The 25,032-nt window shown below is 39.4% G+C and overlaps 1 protein-coding gene across 9 annotated transcripts in view; it reads left to right on the top strand.

Moving 5' to 3' along the window:
- The window catches only part of FYB1 (FYN binding protein 1), a 165,474-nt gene that overhangs the window by 58,969 nt on the left and 81,473 nt on the right, over positions 1 to 25,032 (top strand). For all 9 annotated transcript variants that reach the window (XR_013418310.1, XM_028849414.2, XM_015139943.3 and 6 more), the window contains exon 2: positions 4,569 to 5,730. Coding sequence is in view for 8 of the 9 variants with exons in the window: in XM_028849414.2 (XP_028705247.2) it covers positions 4,569 to 5,730 (1,162 nt within the window). In the remaining variant the exon portion in view is untranslated. The remainder of the gene's footprint in view (positions 1 to 4,568; positions 5,731 to 25,032) is intronic.

Raw genomic sequence — 25,032 nt, 5'->3', positions numbered from 1 at the left:
TTTTCTTTCTAGGAACAGAAAAGATGGGATGTCTGTCCTTCGTGCCGTCTCAGCCTTTAACTGTTTACTAGGTTCATTACTTTTATGCAGATTGCTAAAACTGAAAAAGATTTTCTGAAAACTGGGCTTTTTAACTGGAAATCTGGAGGATGTAACAAAAGCATTTTTGTTAACAGACATTTTCCCAAGGTCTGTGGCAAATGTAAAAGTTTATACCATTGAAGATAGTGAGGAAGGGCAAAATATATGGGGGCTAAAGGAAATTAATTTCCATGAAGAGATTTTCTACTATTAAATCTGTGTTTGTGAGCTATATTGGTGAGTCATCTGGACTAAGCATTATATGGATACATAGCAGGTAGAAATAATAACAAATTGCTTCAAATGGCTTTGAAAAGAAATTGCAAATGAAATTTTTGTTTTACTAAAACATTATAAACTGTGATGTCTTCCAGGTTGTGAAATACCTCCTCTGATTAATAAGTAGAAGCCCAATCTTGATATCATTAAGTTAAAAAGATTCTGCAAAGAACATGCACCGATATGGTCCAACTGGCAAGGGAAAAAAGTAGAGCTAATATTGAAACTATTTAACAACTGGAATTGGCATAGGTACAAACAATCAGAAACGGTTGCTGATCATACATCCACCTGTACTGGTGTATATATATCTACTGTATATCAGTCCTAGAAAAAGACAAGGTGCAGAGTAGATGTTTCCATCTGTGTGAAAAGTGGGAGAAGGAAGGATGTAAGTGTGTGAATATGTGTGTGTTTATGTTTACATATGCGTCGGTTAGCAGCATACATGGGAAACTGGTGACAGTGATTGCCTCTAGAGAGAACCAGGGAAGATCATCATGTAGTTTATTATTTAAGGAAGATCAGCTTGAGACTAAAAAGTAACACTGCTAGTCATTATTCCAGAACAACAGGTATGAACTCATACTGTACTGGTAAATGAGGGCATCAGCCTAACTGGGGAACTAACTTAAGGAGTTGTAGAAGGCTTACTTTTCACTCTATCACACACAACAATATATTACCCCTACCCTTTTTTAAGTAAAAATAAAAGTACTAGAGAATTGAATAGATATTCAATCCACAATGAAATCAGAATGAGAGAATATCCATTTTAAAAATCATTTTTGCTTTTTCTATCATTATGATTAAAGAAAAAATCTACCTATTATTGTTACGATTAAGGATGAGTCTGGGTGTTGAACACTTTATCTACTAAACTTATTAACAGTGATCGTGATTAAACAATCTCTAAAGCTAAGAAGCCAATATTAGTGATTAGATAGTTGCAGAGTACAGGCTACTGATTTGCCAGACATATTAGTGACTAAGGGAGTCTAAGATGTCCTGCATAGGAATTTGTTGCTCTTTCTTTCCCTGTCTTTCAACATCCAGTGACAAGTCTCACAGTGTAGGTAAACCAAACTTAAATATTGTAACTCTATTATGTTATTCAGGAGTACATTAGTTCTAGCTATTTTAATTTAAAATTGGGACATAACATTAATGATTGCAACTTCAGAATTTGGTCACCTAGAGAAAATAATGTTTTGTGACTAGCGAATTAGAAAAACAGAGATAGCAGGTAATTATTACATATATATTACAGGCAGTTCTTATCTAAGAACTTTACATGCCTTTACCCATTTAATCCTTATTTTAAAAGAAAAACCCTGTGAGCTATAGGTACTGTTATTATTCTCATTTTAAAGATGTAGAAAACTGAGCCTCACAGAGGATAAGTACCATGCTAGATCACGTGGTTAGTAAAGTGGCAAAGTCAAGGTTTGAACTCAAGTCATAACCCTAGAGCCTGTGCTATTAACTTTGACATTGCACTGCCTCCTGGGTCTGGGTTGGCAGCTGAAAGACTTACGTTCCAATCTAAATCTACCACATTGAGTTTGATAATGGGTCAGGGTATTTAATGGGTTTTCCCCCCATGAAATCCAAGGCATAAAGTAGCCACGTAAGTAGGATACCACTTAAAACTCTTGCTTTCCATTTCCTCATTGATGCAGAAAGAGAAAGTACTAGAGAATGTCTAACATTTCACTTGATTTATAAAAATCAGAAATCCTCCAGTGTGCCAGGTACTCTTTAAAGTGCTTTACATATAGGAAATTGTTTACTTTTCCTAACAGTCCTACAGGTGCACATTATTATTCCCATTAGGGAGGTGAGAAAACTAAGCCCAAAGAATTTTGATGTCTTTTGTCCAAGGTTAAATAGCCAGTAAGATTCAAACCCAGGCCACCTGGTTCCTAAGTCTGTGCTCTTAGTCACTCAGCTATGCAGCCTCCTGTTATAAATCTGGAATATACATTATATGATATGGAATTATGTCTAGAATAAAAGACATCTTCCACAGAGACAGACTTCCTTCATTAGGGGGCAAATTTTTGTTCTTGGTACTGCCATAATTATGCCCTTTGCACTGATGTTTGGGGTCCTCTGCAACTCTGATCTCCCTGAGGGTTCAGGGAAGAACCCATTCTCTCCTACTCCCTCCCCCAGCACCCAAATTCTCCCTTGTTCTGCTGTCTTCCTACCTCTTGCCTTTGGGAATTATTTGAGGATTTGAGGAAGTCACGGGTGGTAGGAAAGTGGCAAAGGGAGGAAAGGTAGAAAACAAGCAGTTTCCAACAACTCAGATAAGGGAGATAAATTAAAGGTACAAAATTCAAGCTGGAAATTGCTGCTCTTGTTAGCTTTTCTGCTCCTGCTTAAAACCCTAGCCTTCCACCCTGCAAACACACATGCCCTACAGTTTGGTATGGAGAGAAACTCTTGCTGAGGGCACCATTTCTTGTAAAATCACTATGCACAGTGTTCATCTGAGTGCCTGCCTTCATTCCCCAAGCATATATTAGAATCCTGAGGGAGGCAGGCCCTGGGCTAGGTGATGCCTGGATACAAAAAGAAATGAGGCAGTTTCTGGACTTTGGAGACCCAGATACAACTGAGTTTGCTTGCCTGTGCTCACAGTTCCTAGAACTGTTAGGTAGCATATTCAAAACCTTGAGTACACTACTTAACAGTTCTAATAATAATTTCCATATATTGAACTCATATTGTATACCAGACAGGCATTTTACAAATTCCGTGTTTAAAGCACATGACAATTCTGGCTAGGATTTAAACCCAGTTCTCATGCTTTTGCCATGCCATCCTCCTGCAGTTCCAGCCTCATTTTCCTTTCTTGTGAAATGGGGTTAAATAACGTCATTCTTTTAGAACTACTGTAAGAATAAGATGGGACGATATAGAACTAAGCACATGCATTTACCCCCCACTAAATGGTAGTTCTCATCACTCTAACAGGAAATAACATAGGGGCTTGTAGAAGCACCTGAAGTGTACATGAGTCAGGAGGTGGGAGTAGCCTTCCCAACTGGAGGGATCTGGTTTTGCGCCTTGAAAGAGAAAATGTGCCTGGGTGCGGGGCAATGAAAGGTGAGGGATAAGTAGGAAAACATGTTATGGGTGAATTTTAAAGCATGAAAAGGGAAATTGTTATGGCCACATTGGTTAACTTCCGTGAATTTTTTAAAGTCTCCAATCTTCAAATATTTCTAAAAGAACTAAAAATTTAAACTCTTTGCTTTCAAGACAAAGAGCAAACACACCATTAATTTTCCCAGGTAAAATGGGATTACATTCACAGAGAAAAGTGAATACCTATTATCTTTGCTATGTAATACCTTAATTCTAGACAAGCAGGGGAGACCCAGTAAAAGAACCTCTCAGAAAAAGCGATGACTGTGGAAAGAAAGGTCTGGAAATAAGATTGACAGCCCGTCCCTATTACCTCTTCCTTATCTTCCCCCTTGAGCCTCCAGAGCATGACCTCTAAACAGAACAATTCTGAAAGTGAGTACACTCACTTGCTAGTATGGACACAGGTGAGTCATTAGTGCTAAATAATTACAAATTAGTAGAAGAAGTCATTTTATTACTTACTTATAAAAATGAGCAAGGTTTTCCCACCACATCTCCCTGTTAGCAAACAGAACTTAAATGTGGATAGAAGCAAAAAAAAAAAAAAAAAAAAAGAAACTCTTGCAAACCATAGAGATGTATGTTAAACATGGCCATAATTTACAGAAGAACTTACTTACTTTCATTTTTTAAAGGTAGTTTCTACTTAAGAGTCTTAATTATAAAATATGGAAGAAATCCTTTTTTAGTCACTTCCATATTTTTTCAAGTGAAACTTTAAAAATAAATAATACCAAGTTAGAGTAAATCCAACAAGATATCTAGAGGAACAGTGAGAATAAAGAAAGGATTTGTTTCTTAAGCAAAAATAAGCAAGTCAGTCTGAGATAACCAAACGAAAATGTATATGCACAACCATAGCCTTCCCCTTTCAAGAAACTCTCGCAATTTATTTTGCCAGAGAGGAAGAGAAATGTTACAATATCTTGCTAACCAATCAGCAACACTGCAGGCCTCAAACCAGGAAGCTCTTTAAGGTATAGTATTTTAAACTGTGCAAGTAAGACTTTTGTCTCTCAGCTAGTTTTTGTTCCCTATGTTTGTAGGATGCAAAGGCAGATGTAAAGTCCCTCATGGCGAAATTTAACACAGGGGGCAACCCGACAGAGGATGTCTCAGTCAATAGCCGACCCTTCAGAGTCACAGGGCCAAACTCATCTTCAGGAATACAAGCAAGAAAGAACTTATTCAACAACCAAGGAAATGCCAGCCCTCCTGCAGGACCCAGCAGTGTACCTAAGTTTGGGTCCCCAAAGCCACCTGTGGCAGTCAAACCTTCTTCTGAGGAAAAGCCTGACAAGGAACCCAAGCCCCCGTTTCTAAAGCCCACTGGAGCGGGCCAAAGATTCGGAACACCAGCCAACTTGACCACCAGAGACCCCGAGGCAAAAGTAGGATTTCCGAAACCTGTAGGCCCCAAGCCCATCAACTTGCCCAAAGAAGATTCCAAACCTGCGTTTCCCTGGCCTCCTGGAAACAAGCCATCTCTTCACAGTGTAAACCAAGACCATGACTTAAAGCCACTAGGCCCGAAATCTGGGCCTACTCCTCCAACCCTGGAAAATGAACAGAAGCAAGCATTCCCCAAATTGGCTGGTGTTAAAGGGAAATTTATGTCAGCATCACAAGATCTTGAATCCAAGCCCCTCTTCCCCAAACCTGCCTTTGGCCAGAAGCCACCCCTAAGTACTGAGAACTCCCACGAAGAAGAAAGCCCCATGAAGAATGTGTCTCCATCAAAGGGGTCCCCAGCTCCCCTGGGAGTCAGGTCCAAAAGCGGCCCTTTAAAACCAGCAAGGGAAGACCCAGAAAATAAAGACCATGCAGGGGAGATTTCAAGTTCACCCTTTCCTGGAGTGGTTTTGAAACCTGTTGCGAGCAGGGGAGGCCCAGGCCTCTCCAAAAATGGTGAAGAAAAAAAGGAAGATAGGAAGATAGACGCTGCTAAGAACACCTTCCAGGGCAAAACGAATCAGGAAGACTCGGCCTCAGGGGCTCCTCCTTCCAGGTTCCCTAAGGCCCCTTCTAAGCTGAGAGTCGAGGGGCCATGGAGCCAAAGTCAGGAAAAGGAAAAGGGAGACAAGAATTCAGCCACCCCAAAGCAGAAGCCATTGCCTCCATTGTTTACCTTGGGTCCACCTCCACCAAAACCCAACAGACCACCACATGTTGACCTGACGAAATTCCTCAAAACCTCTTCTGGAAACAGTGAGTTCTTTTCTCCTTTGCTATTCAGTATGGTTTACTCCAAGGCAGAGAATGTTTTAGCTTCTGGGGAAAGTTTCGTAAGGAGGAATGATTCTGTATCTGGTACTCATATGTGGTGTATAATGAATTTTCTTTGTCTTGTTTTTTTCTTTCATGTGGGAGGCCTGGGAAAGTAGGAAGTCTTCATTCTGTGAGAAAATGCCTTGGTCAGCTGGGGTTTTGTTGGGGGAAGGGAGAGGCAATGCATCCACTTCATTGATACGTGGCTTTGCTTAATGATAACCATTGCATTTACTTCCTTTGTTGGGTTTCATTTCTGTTGAATGAGACTGAGGTATGTTACCCCATCAACGCAGAGGAGTTAGACAGAAAATGAGCTATCCTCTAGGTCAGTGGTTCCCAAAGGGAGCAATTTTGTCCCCCAGGGGACATTTGGCAATGTATGGAGGCATTTTTGATTGCCACAACTGGAGGGTGCTACTGGCCTCTAGTCAGTAGAAGCTAGGGATGCTGTTGAAGATCCTACAATGCCCAGCACAGCCCCACAACAAAGAACTATTCAGGCCATAATGTCAATAGTGCAGATCTGACAAGCCCTCCTTTAAGTGACTGCAAATATCCACACAATTCATCATGTTTTCTGAGCCCAGTATTCAAATGAGAAAGGAACAGGACTCATGAAATTCACATTTTAGCTATTTTCTATTTCTCAGTATAAAGTTTTCTGAACTTTTCTGATTCATAAAGTAATATATAGTTAGGAAAATGAGCCAGACAAAGGAGTACTTTCCTTTCCTTTCAGGTAAATAGTTTAAATTTCTACCAGAGATGTCACTGCAATTCTCTGGGATGTGGTACTGAGTGACTGCATGACAGAAGCTCACACATGCCTGCGATGATTAATATTTTAGGTAAATGATGTGCAATTGTTGTTTATTGTGAGGGGGGAAAAAGGTGCCTACAAGTGACCACACTACTCTTAGTCACATCTTTCTCCTTACAAAAGTATGGTCTAGTTAAAGCGGTTCTAAGCCTAAAGGTCATTTTTAGTTTTTGCACTGTAGAAACATCTTGCGATATATTATCTTCCTGAGATCAGTTTTCTCCTTGTTCGTAAACAGTTTAGTGATCAAGTCCTCTGCTAATTCAGACACACAGAAAGCAAGTTTGGAATGATCCCATGACCATCTGTCTTCCAGACAGGTTCATCCTTGTTTCACATTGCATCTTCTCCTCATCTGTCATTTTGTTTCAATACCGGTTCATAATTCAGAACTGTTATTTTTGTGAGACTTTCTAAAAGGTCCCTTATTTCTCTTATTTCTTCACCTCAGATAAAAAATTAAGTATTATAACCTCCATTTTATGGCTGTGACTTCATGCCAGGGAAGGAGCTCTGATGTTAGGCAGAAATCCCTGGGAACTTTCTTCCATCTTTGTTTCACTGCAGCTCCAGTGCGGGCGGTGGCAGAGCACGGTGGTAACACACGTTGCCTGGCGTCATGCTTTTCAATGAGTTTCCACAAATGCTAACCAAGTCCTCTTTCTGACTCTGAAGGCCTGACAAAGTCTGATTTTTAGTGAAGTAAAGCTACAAAGGACCCAGGCAGAACTGAAGAGCAGACGGAGTTTATCCTTGTTCTCCTTCTCCTCTCCTTTGCAACCCTCCCCGGCTCCTGAATGCCTACCTGCTGTCAGTAACCCATGCCACAGTTCACATTTTAAATCTTGTCATCAGTGTAATCCCCTTAACATCTGATGCCTCAGGATGTATTATGCTCCAAAATGTATCCTGTTCTTTCTTCATTCACCTCTTCCACAAATCACAGCTCAATCCCTCTTAATCTAGATTGACCTCACTTGACATCTGGATTAAGCTATCTGATTCATAACTTTAAACTCTGACTAATATCCCTTTAAAGCATCCACATTCTTAAAAAGCATTTGAATTCTTTTATATTTTAAGTAGAAATTACATTCTGACTGAAAAAGCAGTAACTGTAAAATGGTGTACACTGAAGCTACCTTTAACCCTTGTCTGCCACTTTCTGGGTCTTTCTAGCCCCTACCCCGTAGAAACCACTCTTCTTAAATTCTTATATGTCCATCTGAAGTTTCTTTATGTTCATGCAAGCAAATACAAACATAAATACTACCCCCCACTGGCTTTTTACTCAAGAAATAGAATATTATGTGCAATGCTCTGATCCTTGTTTTTTTAAAATAAATAAATCCTGTATATCTTCCCACATTTTAATAAAGAGTAATTGATTGTTCTTTAGAGCTGTATAATACTTCAGTAAATGGGTGACAAGCTTAATCGATTTAACAATTTGTATTGTTTCCAAAAAACAACACTGCAGAAAATAAACTGGTGTTTGTGTCATAAAGTAAGCATTTATTTTCTGAATTTTCTGAACACAAAATTTTTTAAGTCAGGTCTGCCTACTCTTGATCCTGCCACTGCTATTTTTCTTAAACAATGCTAGAAATACTAAGTAATTTACCATTTCATTTAGGAAGGTTAAAATATATCAGAATTAGAAAGTATATATTCATTTTATATAACTGGGTAAGCAAGATAAAGAAAAGAATTAAATTTCTGTTGTAGCAAAATTTTTTAAAATTCTGAATTCTATTTTTTATAATTCTGGAGTACGTAAGTAGAAAATAAATAATTATTAAATTATTAAATAATATACATATACATAAATAAGTGGTATATTGTACACACAGTCTTTAGATGGGAAAATTCTTTATTAAATGTAATTATCGCCCCCATTTCACAAGTGAGTGTTGAGATGTGACATATCCAAATCACACATCTGAGGCTAAAATCCAAGTCTCCAGATTGCAAGTTTAATAGTTTCTCCACATACCATTGTGCCCCTGTATGTATGTTTGCATGTTTGTGTTTAAAGCATAAGTGTATTATTTATTTATATTGAATATATATGCAGATACCCCTTGACTTATCATGGGGTTACATCCTTATAAACATTCATAAGTTAGAAATATTATAAACTGAAAACACATTTAATATACCTAACTACCAAATGTCATAGCTTAGCCTAGCCCACCTTAAACGTGCTCTGGACACTTACATTAGCCTACAGTTGGACAAAATCATCTCACACAAAGCCTATTTTATAATAAAGTGTTGACTATCTCATGTAATTTATTGAATACTGTACCATGGTTTCTACTGAATGCATATTGCTTTTGTACCATCATAAAGTCAAGTAACCGTTAATTTGAACTGTCATAAGTAGGGCACCATCTGTGTATGTATACATATTATCACAAATATATACATAGGATTTTAACTTTTTTCAAAGGACTTTCAAAATGTTTATGTCTTTTAATACTTATAATGTCCCGTGAAATAGATAGAGCAGCTTTAATGAACCCATTTTAAACCGATGTGCAGAGTTTCCAGGTTATCCGTTACTAATGTTATTAATGGTACAGAGCCTAACATGAGAGTGTTTGCCATATAATGCAGACTTCAAAGTCAGTAGACCTGGGGTTTAAGCACGACTAATGTATTTACTAGCTGCATGACCTTAGCTTTACCTCTTTCGGTGTATGTCTTTCTTCATTTGAAAAAATGAGTATAATACCACCTACTTCGCCAGCACATTATAATCACTACACGAGATTCGTTGTAAGTGCTTAATACAGCATTTGACATATAATAATATCAAAATAAGTGAGCACTATCTATAATTTTATTACTTTTATTAGCATGAAAATTTTATTACCAGACCTGTGATGCTTTGATCATTTTATATTATAAATCATTTTTATGTTATATTATATTATTCTAGGAATCATTAAACTGCATTTTACTTACTTGTTTGTAATATGTAAATGTATTTGTGATTTATGATGCCAAAGTCAAACAATGATGGTTAGAAGAGAGGTTTCCCACCAGTTGGCCAAGAAAGTTCTGCCCTCAGATGCCTCCTTCCCCACAGCAAAGGCTGGTAGAGAGCAGTAGGCGGCACCCAGGTGGCACTAGGTCACAAGTGCCCCCAGATTTTGCCATCTCCTACTGACTGAAGCCAAGGGAAGGCATCTGACTCAGCCAAGCAGAGGTGGAGAGGCTGCAAAGCCAGCATAGATGACTGTCATCCCAAGACACTGGTATTATCAAAGGCAGTTTTCGAAGGTCATTGTTTCCAGAGTGCATTTGCTTTCCCCATTACCTGTCAACCTGGAAGAAATAAATAAATGTGGCCAATAGATTTGCTATGGATTATGATTGGCCACAGCTGCTTAGATTGGCAAATTCCAGGGAAAATACTTCTGAGTGTGCTGCTACAGGCCCTAAAAGTTTTTGAGATTGGAGTTTTTATGCCAGCTCCAACAAAAAATGCCCAAAACACACCTGACTAGGCATGAATTTTCATATAACAGGGCTTCCAGATAAATTATTTGCTGCATGGTATAATTAGAAAATTTATTTATTTGCTTGTAAGAAAATGGGAAAGAAGAGAGGGAGTCTATGCTTTAGAAAACATGAGATTCTATTACTAAATATTTATTCACTAAGATTTAATAGATACTGATGGGAGCAAAACGAAAAGCCTTGCTAAGTGAATGTGGAGACTCCAAAAAGACTATTTTTTGTTGTTAGAAGTAACTATACTAGCGTTCAAATTAACAAAGATTCATCTAATAACTCTATATGCCTTTTAAACTAATACTATTTTCATAGCCTTCTACTTCATTTCTTCCTTTCCAGGTTCCCATCCAATTCCTTAAACCTCTTCCCCAGATATACCCTCCATCTCATATCATCTTTGCCCAATATATTAACTGTTAAAAATATTCATCATTTATTGAGGACTTGCCATATACCAGATACACATTACGCTGTTTATTCCTCTCAAGCCATGAATAGGAATTCTATGAGGAAACCAAAGCTCAGAGAGGTTGGGTAACTTGCCCAAAGGCATAACATGACTAAACAAGGTGTGGGTCAATCTCATGTCTCTCTGATTCCACAGACTGTGTTCCCACCCGCATTCCACCTTGTCGTGCTGGGTTGCCTCTCTTCAAACATAGAATATCACAAGACAATGAATCAAGCATAAATGAACCCCCCCAAATCCTCATTCCTCTCCCTTTCTGTGGCCTTTGGTTGAAACATACCTTTTGTTTGTTGTCTGTTTTGTAAATACCACTCTAAGCTCCATGAAGACAGAATCCAGTCTGCTTGCCATTCTCTCATTTGGAGTACGGAAGTAATATACATTTTTGTTAGCTTCTCAAGTTTATTCTTTCACAGAATTCTATTTAAGCAGGCCGGGCGCGGTGGCTCGTGCCTATAAGCCCAGCACTTTGGGAGGCTGAGGCGGGTGGATCACCTGAGGTCAGGAGTTCAAAACCAGCCTGGCCAACATGGCGAAATCCCATCTCTACCAAAAATACAAAAATTAGCCAGGCGTGGTGGTGCTCACCTCCCAGCTACTCAGGAGGTTGGGACAGGAGAATCACTTGAACCTGGGAGGCAGAGGTTGCAGTGAGCCAAGATTGCACCACTGCCCTCAGCCTGGGTGACAAAGCAAGACCTTGTTTCAAAAAAAAATTCTATTTAACTAGAATTTATGTGCTCCCAGATTTTGTTCAGTATTAGATTTTCATACTTTATAGTGTAGCAATTGTTTTAACACAATAGATAACCCCTGCCAATAGACTTGTACTCAACTGAATGGAGCTTGGACACAAAACAACTGTTATAACAGAGGGTCTATCTTGCAGATCGATTTAGCCGCCTTCCTTGTTAAACTGTAAGCTTGACTCTAACATGTTGCTTTTCTGATCATGAAACTAAATTTTTTTTTCCTAAGAACAATTTAGGGTTACAAAAGACTAACCATTTTTTAAAAAATCAAAAATCTCAAAATATTCTCTGAACTAACCTTTCCTTTGCTTCCTTTTGGGTCCTGAGCCAGTTCTGACACAAAGGGCTTCTTCCCATGTATCAACACAATACTTCACCAAAGTTTGGGTTCATAAGAACCCCTGGCCTGACTATTGGTTTGCATGTAGGATTTGGTAAAAAACCTGCTGGGAAATATTCACTTCAACCCTTTTTTCTAGTCTTGTTCTTAATACTGGTGAGAAACCAAGACTGATTTTTTCCATGTGTGAGCTATAGGAATGATCAGTTAAGCACCTTGACAGCAACAGGTGTAAAGCCAGGACTCCAGAGGGCATTAACAAAAGACTGATGGTCCCCTCCTCATCTGTGTATGTATCATTTAACTAATCCAGCCTACAACAACTTGAAACCAAAAGGTGCTTGGGCTATTTTCACCAGCAAGTAACTTGTTTCCAGGAGTCGGTAAGTTTTTCCTTCACAGGCCCCAAAGCCATCACCCTTCTTTTTCCCCTCATTCTCCTTTTATATGTACTCTGTTAACATGACCTTATTAGATATTTACATATTGAAAACTGTTTTATATCAGCATGTGGCAGTATTTTACAAACTGTTGCTCTTAGCCACCACAGGAAAAAGGGATTCTATGTTCACATTTTAGAAATGCAGTGGTAAGTGCTTTTCTTTAAAGATTTCTCCAAGTGTTAATATGCCACTGTGCACTGGGAATGTAAGAACACAATACAAAAAGAAGAGATCCCAGGATACTTTGACTGAAACAGCTCATAGACTGGACTGTTACAGTACTCTGAATCACTGGAGGCAAAGCTCTCTCATACATAGACTGGAATTGGGAGTTACTCAACAGTGTGGTTCAGCTTTGGGGGGCCCTCAGCACACCCTGCACTCTCATTGTCCCAGGGCCTGGTGCACACTTTGTGGCTGGTGTCATTCTTCTTTTTACTCCAGCCCGAGCCCAATTTATTTCACCCACCCTCCTTAATCCCTGAAAAAGAGGTTGTTCAGAAGACCTCCAGGGCTTCTTCCTTCTAGTGCACATTGAAATGTCTGAGGAACCCACTTACTGTTAATCAGGCAACTTACCTTGGTTTAAGCATAATAGAAATGCCTCAGAAAGACTCTCCTCCCTTAACCACACCGTCCCTGGTCAAATTTTATGAAGTACCCCTATTAATCTTCCCTCTTGGAAACTTCTCTCTTCTGCCCTTCTGAGATAAGCCAGCAAACAAACTGTTCCCAGTTGTTTCCTATCCCAGCTGCATTCTTTGGTCTTTTTTAATACAAGATTTCCTTCTTTCCTTCCTTCCTTCCTCCCTCCCTTTCTTCCTCCCTCCCTCCCTCCGTCCCTCTCTTCCTTCCTTCCTTCCTTCCTTCCTTCCTCCCTCCCTCCCTTTCTTCCTTCCTCCCTCCCTCTCTTCCTTCCTTCCTTCCTTTCTTTCTTTCTTTCTTTCTTTCTTTCTTTCTTTCTTTCTTTCTTTCTTTTTCTTTCTTTCTTTCTTTCTTTCTTTCTTTCTTTCTTTCTTTCTTTCTTTCTTTCTTTCTTTTTCTTTCTTTCTTTCTTTCCTTTTTCTTCTTTCTCTTTCTTTCTCTCTTTCTTTCTTTTTTTCTTTCTTTCTCTCTTTCTTTTCTTTCTTTCTTTCTTTTTCTTTCTGTCTTTCTTCTTTCTTTCTCTCTTCTTTCTTTCTTTTTTTTTTTTTTATTTGAGACAGAGTCTTGCTTTGTCACTCAGGCTGAACTGCAGTGGCACAATCATAGCTCACTGCAGCCTTGAACTCCTGGGCACCAATCCCTCCACTTCAGCCTCCCGAATAGCTGGGACTACAGGCACATATTGTCACGCCCAGCTTTAATATTTTTTAACATTTTTTGTAGAGACAGAGTCTTGCTTTGTTGTCCAAGCTGGTCTAGAACTCCTGGCCTCAAACAATCCTCCTGCCTCGGCTTCCCAAAATGCTGAGATTACAGGCATGAGCCACTGCACCCAGCTAATGTTTCATTTTTTTTTTTTTTTTTTGAGACAGAGTCTCGCTCTATTGCCCAGGCTGGAGTGCAGTGGCCGGATCTCAGCTCACTGCAAGCTCCGCCTCCCGGGTTCACGCCATTCTCCTGCCTCAGCCTCCCGAGTAGCTGGGACTACAGGCGCTCGCCACCTCGCCCGGCTAGTTTTTTGTATTTTTTTAGTAGAGACGGGGTTTCACCGTGTTAGCCAGGATGGTCTCGATCTCCTGACCTCGTGATCCGCCCATCTCGGCCTCCCAAAGTGCTGGGATTACAGGCTTGAGCCACCGCGCCCGGCCTAATGTTTCATTTTTATAAGCAATCTACATGGTCTTTATTTCAAGATTCTGGCATTTAAATTTACTGTGGAGAAGTATGCGGACAACCTAAATTTCCCTCTTTGAAAATGATTTGCTTTTCTGCCTGGATTTCCAAAGAAATCTTTGTCCTTAAGGTTAAGAATCTTAGCCAGTATGCGTCTGTGTCAATCATTTTATCAGTATTCTCTCAGGCTCTCAGGAATTTGCTGTGCTATATGAACAGGGGTCACACTAGTTCTTTTGATCTGGCTGAAGGATGACAAGTGCATCTGCAAGTTCTAATCCAGTGTGATAAATTTGCCTTCCCCTCAGAACTGCGATTTGAGTTCTGAGTGTGGCTTTGAATCCATTCTTCTGTGGCATACATATTAGCTGTGCTGGTCTCTAGGGTAGTCCTTACTGGGGACCCAGATTCCATTCCGTTTCCTGAGATCTCATTCAGTGCCCTGTACCGGGGCAGGGCCAGCCCTGGCAACTCATCCCCCTCCTGCCTCTCCTGTGATCCTGTTGTGGTATTTAGGACTTTTGTGCTGAAGGATTTCCCTTGACCTTCCCAGGCTGCTCACTCACCTTAGAGTTCGCTTCTCCAACCTGTAGTGTATTAGAGAGAATGCACAGGCTTTTCTAGAACCACTGTCTTCCCTCAGTATTGCTTTTGGACATAGAGAACAGGTGGAAGGTTAGCTTGCCTCCGGTGGCATCAGAACCTTCTGTTTCTTCCCTTAGCCACCACTTTTTGAAGTTTATGCATGATATTGTCTTCCCTTTCTTGTGAGGTGACTGCTAGTGAGTTTTAGATAATGTTTGCCTTGACTTATTTTGTTTTTTACTATTTTTACTTGGGAATTGGAGGAGGGACACTCTGAAATTTCCCATCCTCATTTTTAAATACCACTAAATACTTAAATTATAGTCTAAGGATCAATATTTCCAAAAAGACCATCGATTTACCCCTTCACAAGGCAGACAGCAAGACGGCAGAACTATTAATAACATGCACTGAGTGCCCACCCCAAGCCTTGTTCCATGCTCTCTGGACCATGATCACTGATCAAGGACACTCAGGTGTCCTCTAACCCCTCCCCACGTCTCCCACTCTGAGGAGTTTTGTGGACATGATCCCAGTGGGGTATGAGGAAGATCCAAGGCTGGATGCCTGGACTGTGATAGAGCCTGCCCTCTCCTAACCTGCAGATGCCTTGAGGGCCATCATTGTGTAAGCCTTTAATCAGCCAATCCACTTAGAGGAGGAGGTGAACAGAACACTGGATGGGAGAGTGGGCCAGGACAAGGAGAAGGCCCCTGGAGCTGGCCTGCGAGAAAGGCAGATTCCTCATCTTCAGAGACTTTGCCATTGAAAAGTTCCCTTGGCATATTTAGGGTCCTGGTTCCCTGCTGCACACTCAATTTGACCTTCAAGATTCTTTCTGCTCAGGCACCAGCTATTCCTTTAATATTAATTTTAGCTCAACAATAGTCCACACTTATCATTTAGTTTACAGGGAAGAGTTTCCTTAATATAGTATAATATATATAATATAGTATAATATAGTTATAATATAGTTATACTCACCCTGCTTTAAGAGAGACTATCGCTTTTCTTAGTTATGTGAGCAGAAGTTTCCAAATAGCATAACTTAGGGCAATATGCCATGATTTGCCCTTGTTATAAGAACTCCTCCTGCGATCAAGAGGCTAAAATTGATATATGTTTAAGCATCTCAAAAAATAAGAAAATATTGTCCATTCAACTGGCATTGTATCAACTTTAGTAGCATACAAGAAGATATGACCACTTGTAATATAAACAAATGTTTTCACAGTTGCTGAAATAAATAAAATGTAAAATACATTACCCTCAAATAAAGTATGACATGCATTATGAGATGATTTACTTAATTTGATCAAAATTATACAACCTCTAAAATATTAAAAGCATTAAAATGAAATTATAATTTACTTCAGAAAAGGAGAATGAAAAGAAATTTTAATAAAATACAAATACATATGAGTATAATAATTAAAAATAATAAAGGCTCTTTCTGATTTACTTTCAATTGTGCATACACACATCAAATGTTTAAAACTAGCTAAGAATATCGGACAAATGTATGTGTTATGATTCAGTCTGCAGGAGATGCCTTGTTTCACACAATCTGCTAAAACAATTTCCAAGCCAAGTCAAATAAAATCCTTTTATAAATGATTAGATGATGAATACGCTTTTGCCATTAAAGGCTTCTACTTTGCCTTGATTAAAACGATTTCTGATATGATGGGTTTCTATGCTAAAAGAATGTCTTTGTTCATGCTTTTTGTTTTCAAAACAAAATGAAATTGACTTATCTAACAAAAGAATAATTCCAGCTATTGGAAGAACAAAATTATGCCTCATGAGCAAAAATCCAGCTACCTATTTTTACAAAAATTTTGGAAATGTTCTATCCTTTCAGACAAGGCACAATAATGACAGTTAATGGTGTGGCTTTAAAGTCCAGGGAATCATCTAGAGCAATAGATTATTTGTTTTTCCAGCATCTGAGGAATAAGGGAGAGAAAAAGAGTTAAAAAGCTGGAGACATTTAACTGCTATATTAACTAGTAGTAAAGAGATAAGAAATATGTCTCTCTTTGTTTAAATTGCCACCAAGGGGGAAGGATTATACTTCATCCTGTCTGGCATGTCAGAGGTAGCAAAAAACATCTAGAACACTCAATACAAATAGATATTATCAGGAAAAAGTAACCGAAGATGAGACATCTGGTTATAGAAAAAAATCAAAGCCAAAAACCATATGAGGTTTCCTTCTCCCCAAAGTAAGAACCTACATTGTAGAATCAGCTGTTTGTATTTATTATAACAGTCCACATCTCTCTGCAGCTGCATGACTGCACACCACAACGGTTTTTTCAGTCCTGGTCCTGGCAACAGAGCCTGTGTGTTTCCAGGGGTGGTAGTAAGTCTATTGAAGTTAAGAGAGACATGCTTCTGTTCTCTTTTCTTGTTTCTCTTATAATTATCAGAAGAATAAAACAGTTCCCCTGGTTTTTAAAAGCAACCTGTGTGGCGATATGATTAGTTACAACTAGGCAATTAAAAGTCTGTCCCCCAAAAATGGCAAAGCAGATAAATATCTCAGACAGACATCCACACCATGTTTGAGTATTTGTTTGTCTTATTCTGGAATAGAAGGTAATCGACAATTATTAGGTGGAGAAAGAAACCTGGATTTGTGGAAAAAGAATCCCCTTAGTGTTTGTTTTACAATCCTACGGTTCTTCCTATTTCTCTTCCAAATTATCACCTTTAAAAAGTTGAGGTTGCCTCATGCGCTCTCAGTCATTGAGGATCTAGACTGCAGCTTCTCGCTTCTGCATCTCCCAGCTCTCCAGCCTTTCACTTTTGGTTCATCTAGAAACCAGATGTGAGATGTATGTGTGTGACAAATCCAACATCACACACACACACACACACACACACACACACACATAAGCATGGTTTGCTCCTCAGTCATTTTTCAAAAAGCAGTTTTATGCAGAAGAAGAATGAGGTAAGCCTTTAAAATGCATTTCCGTAATCGCTGTTTCTTTAAGTTAAAGAGAATTTTCTAGACCTGATACGAGCCATTTAACAAGCAGGAAGTTTCATTTCTTTGTAGGAAGGAGTTGCCTTTGATTTCTCTGAGTCCTGGAGTCCTTAGTCCTCATGGGGAGAAATTAGTTGTTCTCGGGCTGAGTGGCATGCAACCGGATACAGTGTCCAGTTCTCCCACTAGGTCTGTACCTACCAGCTGGGGGCTAACCCTAAGATTGTCCAGAGCTCCTCAGGATTGGGTGGAGCAGCCTGTGCTACAAAACCTAGCAAGGAACATTCCATCACCCTGCCCCCAACCAACTTTCTCCCTCTCATTTTCCCACTTTCTTCTTCTTTCTCATCTTCTAAACAGTGTTCTTTCTCAAAAGTCTTAATTCTTTTCTATTCCTTTGACCATCACTGCAAATCTCCCTTCTTTTTGGTCAGTGAAACCCACAGAAAATACTGGGCTTTATGGAGCAATCTCTTTAAAGAGATTGCTGAATTCTGAACTACTAAAGCACAGAGAATTACAAGCGTCAACATTATTTTAAAGTAGAAAAGCCAATGTAGGAATATAAAAGCTGTGTTACTGTGCTCCTTAAAATCAGGACAAAGTTAGTGCCAAACATCATCTTGTGTGTTATTCAAAACGTCTGATGCTCTGTGCAGATCTATGAAGGAGCAACTGGCTCTATTTCTCAAGGTCACTTCTAGCTTCCGGCTCCTGCTTCTTCTAACTTGGATGGGTTTGGGGATTGCCCCCCCTGACCCTGTGGTGTACTGCAATAACCCAAACAGAGACTCAGCAGTTTCCCTTGGTTTTCACTGCAGACCACTTATCAAAGGCATGTGTGTGCAGGACAGGCTTCACTGAAGGTTTGAGGAGCCAGAGGGGTTTACGTTGCAACTTGAGCTGGAAATTTAAAATATTGGCAGCTTCTGTCCTTCAAAAACAGCAGATATTTTGCAACTCAGGCTCCTAACTTCTCCCTGTAGCTCACCCTTTTTTTTTCTTTTCCTCATTTCTTTGACCTATCCTTCCCAAATGCAAAAAAACAAAAACCAGAACCACTCTTTCCACTTTATTACTCAGAATAGTTCAGCTATCTCCAAGCTGAACCCTTTGACACAGCTGTGGTCTTCCTTTGAATATTAACAGAAGTTTCTTACTCAAAGTCCTCCTCCCAGAAGAAGTCAATGGGAAGGGATGGCCGGGGGAGGAAGTGGGTTTATTTTCTGTTGCTATTGATAGTCATTGTATCACTAGAAATGAACTGCTGATAAACAGAATATATTCAGGAGAATTTGGTCAGTTCCAATGCAAGTACAGAAATCGAGTTGTCCCGAATTGATGTCAGAGTCAGGCTGTTTCATCTGTTTATTTTCAATGTCTAATAAAGATCCTTAAAAAAAAAAAAAAAAAAAAAAAAAGGAATTCCAGAAAAGGCATTCTTCTGTCAGACCGGGGGTTTGAAAGCATTCAGGTTCTTTCCTGAGTTACAATATTATAAGGATACCCCAGACAACCAGCATCTCTTACTTGTCTTCCTGATCATTGTGAGCTCTAAATGGGTTTCTGAGGAGAAAGATGACGAGGACAGATAGTGGTTCTAATAAACAGTGAATGTGTCATATATTCGGAAGAAGCAAAAAAAAAATCAAAATTGTGCATTCATCTTTCAAAGGTTCTCAAACTTCTAGCTGCATAAGAATGTCCCCAAAGTTTTTAGCTCAAGAGGTCTGGGATGGAACTCAGGAATTGGAATAGTTATCCAGTTTCACCAGATGATTCTAATGTAGGTTGTTCCTGGATCACATTAAAAAGTACTGTACTCAGACGGACGCAGTGGCTCACGCCTGTAATTCCAGCACTTTGGGAGGCTGAGACGGGTGGATTACATGAGGTCAGGAGTTTGAGACCAGCCTGGCCAACATGGTGAAACCCCGTCTATATCTATACTAAAAATACAAAAAATTAGCCGGGCGTGGTGGCAGGCGCCTGTAATCCCAACTACTTGGGAGAATCACTTGAATCCCAGAGGTGGAGGTTGCAGTAAGCCAAGATCACACCATTGCACTCCAGTATAGGCAACAAGAGCGAAACTCTGTCTCAAAAAAAAAAAAAAGAAGTACTGTAGTCTAGAGAAGGATTAGAGTGGGGGCAGTGGGGCTGCGGGGCTGGGGGGTGGTACAGTGGTGTTGGGTATGCAGGGGTTGAGGGGGAGAGGAAGGGTTTCTAAGCCATAGATATTTTTCTTAAAACAAAAGAAATGCTGTAACACTGAGCCAGGATACTCGCAGTTAGTGATTACATCAAAACAAGCAAATGAATGAATAATCCATTTAAGCAAACAGGTAGGTCTGTGGTTGTTCTCGAACATTTGCTTAGTGAGGGAAAGAACAAAGGTGTTATTCAAGTATCTAACATATTCCATGGCATAGCTCTGACAGCTTGGAGTAGTTAAACAAGTTCTCCGCTATGGCAGAGAACTTGTTTAACTTGTTTAGTTACTGGATCACAAAGAGGTCCAAGGGTTCCTGAGGGATGTCAGGGCCTTTGGAGGGCTGCAGCAACTTCACCGTTTCCATAATTGGTAGATAGTGCACACCAACTGACCATCAGCCTGGAAGAGTAGTGTTGTGTTCTACCCACATGACAGCTGTAATCAACGACTCATGCCACCCTCTCCCTCTCTTCCCTTTCTTTCTTTTTCCTGTTCTCTATTCCCTTTCATTTTCATTTCATTGTTCCCCCTTCTGCCCTGCATTGGCTTGAGGTTTGTTCCACACAGTGCTTTCAGGTGGCACATATAATTACTATTCCTTAAATATAAAAATAACTTAGCACTACTGGTGGTATGCAAGGCAAAGAAAAAAAAATAAGAGCTGCGTTTATCTTGATAAAGGCCATAATGACAATGGAGCCCACAGTCTTGCCCAAGATGACCATACTTGTTCCTTTAGGAGGTCTCCATGCTTGGTGATACCCCTTCCCACCTGCCCAAACTGACCAGGAAGGCTCAGAGATGAGAGGAGCTAAAAGCACTACATCTTTTTATGCTCCCAAACTGATCATTGCCCAAATGTAACTGTACTGGCCTAGTTACCCCACTAGCTAGATGTCTCATGGTTTAGTAACAATGTTCATCTTGTTCTTCAGTGATGTTTTGGTACGTTAAGTACCTAACCTTCAAAAAAGGCCTGTGCTCACATAGTACTTAAAAGAAATTAGACCAATGCAAAAGCAAGCTAGGCAGTTGTCCTAAAATCAAGGTGCCTTTCTTTTATAATGCTTTATAGTTGGGTCTTCAAAGATCAGCAAGTTGAAGACAAACACTCTCAAGTTTTCATGCTGTAGACAGACTCCTGTGTTTGTGAGCCTAATGATAAAAGAAGAGGATGAATGTGGCACTGATACAAACATTTTTTTCAAGCTTGTCACTGTATTTTTGTAAGCTGAAAGCTTTTTTAAAGCTTGCTTTGAAGTTGATAGGAGAACCTGCAAAAAGCACAATGAGCACTTAACGATCTATGAGAAGTGAGGTGTATTATAAAGACAGGACCACTTTTTTGTTTTGAAGAATGTAGGAGTTTTCACAATCTTTTTTTTTTAATCAGGAGTTAAGAGCAGTTGCTTTCTTATTAGAAAGACTTGGGTTCCGGGATCAGCTGTACCAATTACTGTAGGACCCCAAGGAGGGTTCTCGGCTTCTGTTACCCTCAGTTTTCTCATCTGCTAATGGGGATAATAAGTCTGTCATAGAATTATTGTTAGGATTAAAAGTAACAACACGTAGCACAGTTCCTAGTACATCATAAAGACAATCATTGGCAGCAATTTAATTAACATTTTTAAAGGAGAAAAGGAGAAAAAACTCAAATAAAGACCCAATGGAAATAGATGAATAGTAGATGGTAGCTATTAGCCGCTGCCTCAGGGATCAATACTAGTAAAAAAAAAAAAAATAGGCATCCAATTGTTGCAAGTGTTAAATCACATTTTGTTTTGCTTAAACATAACATAAAAGATTTTCATTATCACATCAACTTGATCCTCTTGTAGATGCGGTCTCTTCCTGTGCCTCTCTTGCTGTATTACTCTGTTTCCTTAGGTGTAAATTCTACTCTTTGGTGACTTCAGAGTGCTGTTTTCTCGGTGTTGCTTTTTTTTTTTTTTTTTTTTTTTTGAGATGGAGTCTCACTCTGTCACCAGGCTGGAGTGCAGTGGCACCATATCAGCTCACTGCAACCTCTGCCTCCAGGGTTCAAGCGATTCTCCTGCCTCAGCCCCCGTGAGTAGCTGGGATTACAGGCACGTGCCACCACGCCCAGCTAATTTTTGTATTTTTAGTAGAAATGGGGTTTCACCATGTTGGCCAGGGTGGTCTTGATCTCTTGACCTCATGATCCGCCCACCTTCTCCTCCCAAAGTGTTGGTGTTGCCTTTTTAATGTTTGAAGATTCCTGGTTTTGTGTGTATGTTTTAGTGGAGATTGAATTCAATTGTCTGCGATTTCTGTTTGTGCAGCCCACTTGAGGGAAGAGAGGGGTGGCGTTAGTGTACCTGGACATGAGGCGCTTTGACAGCCCATCTTTACTCCAGGTGCTCCTCTTTCCTCCTGGACAAGGCTGCCAGCGGGGCTCTGCTCAGCTTCGCTCACTCGTAGTTCTCAGTATTTCTGTTGTGTAGAAGTCAAAAGTGCCTGGCTGCCCCTGCTTCATCCCCTCAAGTGGTCACCCATGAGGCCCTACCTGCTCCCAATGTTCTCCGTCTCTGAGTGTGGAACTCTCACGGAGTGGCTCCGACTTTTATAGCTCTCTCTCGTGCTCTCTTTGGGCTTTTATTACCTCGTTGATCTGATCTCTCTTCAAATCTTTTAGGGATTCCTCATAGTTTCTGACACACTGTGGGTTTACTTTTTTGTTTTCCAGTATGATTGTGGTATATGTACATATACATTTTTAGTTAATTATCTTTTCTATCCTTTCTAGAGATTTAGGGTGAGCAGAGCTTGCTGCCACATGAAGCCTACCATCTTGACTGGGAACTTTTAATCACATATCTAAGAGGGAAAACATTAGTAAGGCATTTAACTGCTACAAAGCATCAATATCAGAAAAATAATGGGTTATCTTAAAAGAACCACCTAAGGTTTAGGTATATACAATGCAAAGAAGCGTGAAAAATTCAATCATCCTCAGGTATTGACAGTGTATTTATGATAACAATGAAGAGTGTGCACATGGTAACAATAAGACAACCATCCTAAAGAAGTTAATTATTTATCTGGCTTCTTATTTCTTGAAATAGGTCAAGAACAAAGCAGTGTTTACTTGGTCTAATGAGTACTCTTCCCTATCCATAGGACTTATAAAATCTGAAGAGAATTTTAACTTAGAGTCCAAAATTAAATTATAAATGCTAATGACATATAAACTAAAATTAAAGTTAATTAAAGCTGGGTCAAAATTGTTTTCACTTATAGTACTTTGTATCTAGGGAAAAGAATGAATATATATTGATGTTGAAAGATGTCCATGGCATATAATTAATGAATTAATATTTTATTATAAAATACATATAATTGCTGTAAAATTTTATAATTAAGTTAGAACAGGTTGTGTATCATCTCTTGCTTTTGAGAGCATACTAGTTTTAAAACCTGTATCCAACAAGTGATCTCTATTACATTAAAATGAATTTGGGGGCAAAGGATGGATCATCAAGAAATTTATACATTTATTGAAGAGATTTTTTTTAAGTCACACTAACAAACTGATGGAAGTTACTTCAGCATCTTGATCCAACAAAGAATATTGAAGTCCAGTTTTCAAAAGCAGTAGCATATTCAATAGCATATTCTGCAAATATGAAATTAATTGTTCCTTCAAATGAACTAGCCATTCAATGTGAGAATTCTTGGCAAATTTTCTTGAAAAGGCAAGAAAACTAACCTTTCTGTAGTCTGTGAGTGTTACCCAATGGTTTAGGATTTTCATATACAAACTCACCAAAATAGCCTGTTTAACTTTTATTTTCAAAATTGCACATTGCAGTAATTTGAAATCAGATAAAGAGTCAAACAATATTATTGATTTTATTAAGATAAGTATACCTACCTCCTCATAGAAGAAAACTTATTTTTTGTTAAATAATTTAATTCTTTATTGTCTTAAGATATTGTTCTGTTTCAATAATAGCACTCCAAAATGTTTCAGATTTCATTGATCAGTTGGTTGAATTATAATTTACCTCAAAACTTTGACAACAATCTGCTTTAATAGTTTTTGTGAATAATATAATCCCATTTTCTTATAAGGTCACAAAATAACCTAGAAAATTAATTACTGTTCTTTCTGAAAACCAAAAATTGCCTTTTCTTCTAAATTACTAAATAGTAATATAATACTGGGTTTGCCAGTAGATGATATAAATTTTCATCATCTCAAAATATTTCACCTGATACCTATTATAAAATTTACTTTTACCCATCATTCCTCAAGGCAGTGTTTCTCCCAATGTGGCCTGTGGACCATCTATACCAGAAGGAGCTTAGATGCTTTTTAAAAATGAAGATTCGTGCCCCTGTTCCACCACCACCGTAGCCCCCTTCCTGAATCAGAACATCTTGCTTTGAGGCCTATGTATCTCCATTTTTAATAACTTGCCCAGGAGAGTCTTATGTATACTGACAATAGAAACATTTTAACTCAAATCAGTCCATCTTTAAGTGGCAAATAGCTTTTTGATTTTTACAAAGTCAAGAATAGCTTGTTTTGAGTTGTTACAGGAACTCATTTTTTTAGGGACACATAGAGAGTAGGAATGGAATAATAGAGATGTCAAGGAAAACAACGTCCTGTAACCCAGGCAGTTGATATGAATCATTCTAGAACATCTCACTGTAGATGCTGAGCTTGTCTCAAGTGCTACTAGAGCTAGCATTTGGCAGTTCACTTGTGTAGAAGCATACAAGACTCTTGGGACGGCATTCGTTCTCCCTTTATGCGAGACACTGTAGCCAGCGCTTCTGTAAGAGGCAAGTACCCTTGGGATAGATACTAACAGGTCCAATGTATCTATTATGCTTGATTTTAGTTGTGATTAAAGATGACTTGCATACAACCACTCCTGGATTAGAGCTTCACCATACCTTAAACAAAGGAGACTAGGCCGGGCATGGTGGCTCACGCCTGTAATCCCAGCATTTTGGGAAGCCGAGATGGGCAGATCACCTGAGGTTGGGAGTTCAAGACCAGCCTGACCAACATGAAGAAACTCCATCTCTACTAAAAATATAAAATTAGCTAGGCGTGGTGGCACATGCCTGTAATCCCAGCTACTGGGAAGGCTAAGACAGGAGAATCGCTTGAACCCAGGAGGCGGAGGTTACGATGAGCCGAGATCGTGCCCTTGCACTCTAGCCTGGGCAACAAGAGCGAAACCCCATCCCCCTCCAAAAAAAAAGGAACAAGACACCTATAGGAGACCCACG

Source organism: Macaca mulatta, chromosome 6 (genome assembly GCF_049350105.2).
Source record: "Macaca mulatta isolate MMU2019108-1 chromosome 6, T2T-MMU8v2.0, whole genome shotgun sequence".
NCBI lineage: Eukaryota > Metazoa > Chordata > Mammalia > Primates > Cercopithecidae > Macaca > Macaca mulatta.
This window is presented reverse-complemented; position numbering and strand designations above follow the sequence as displayed.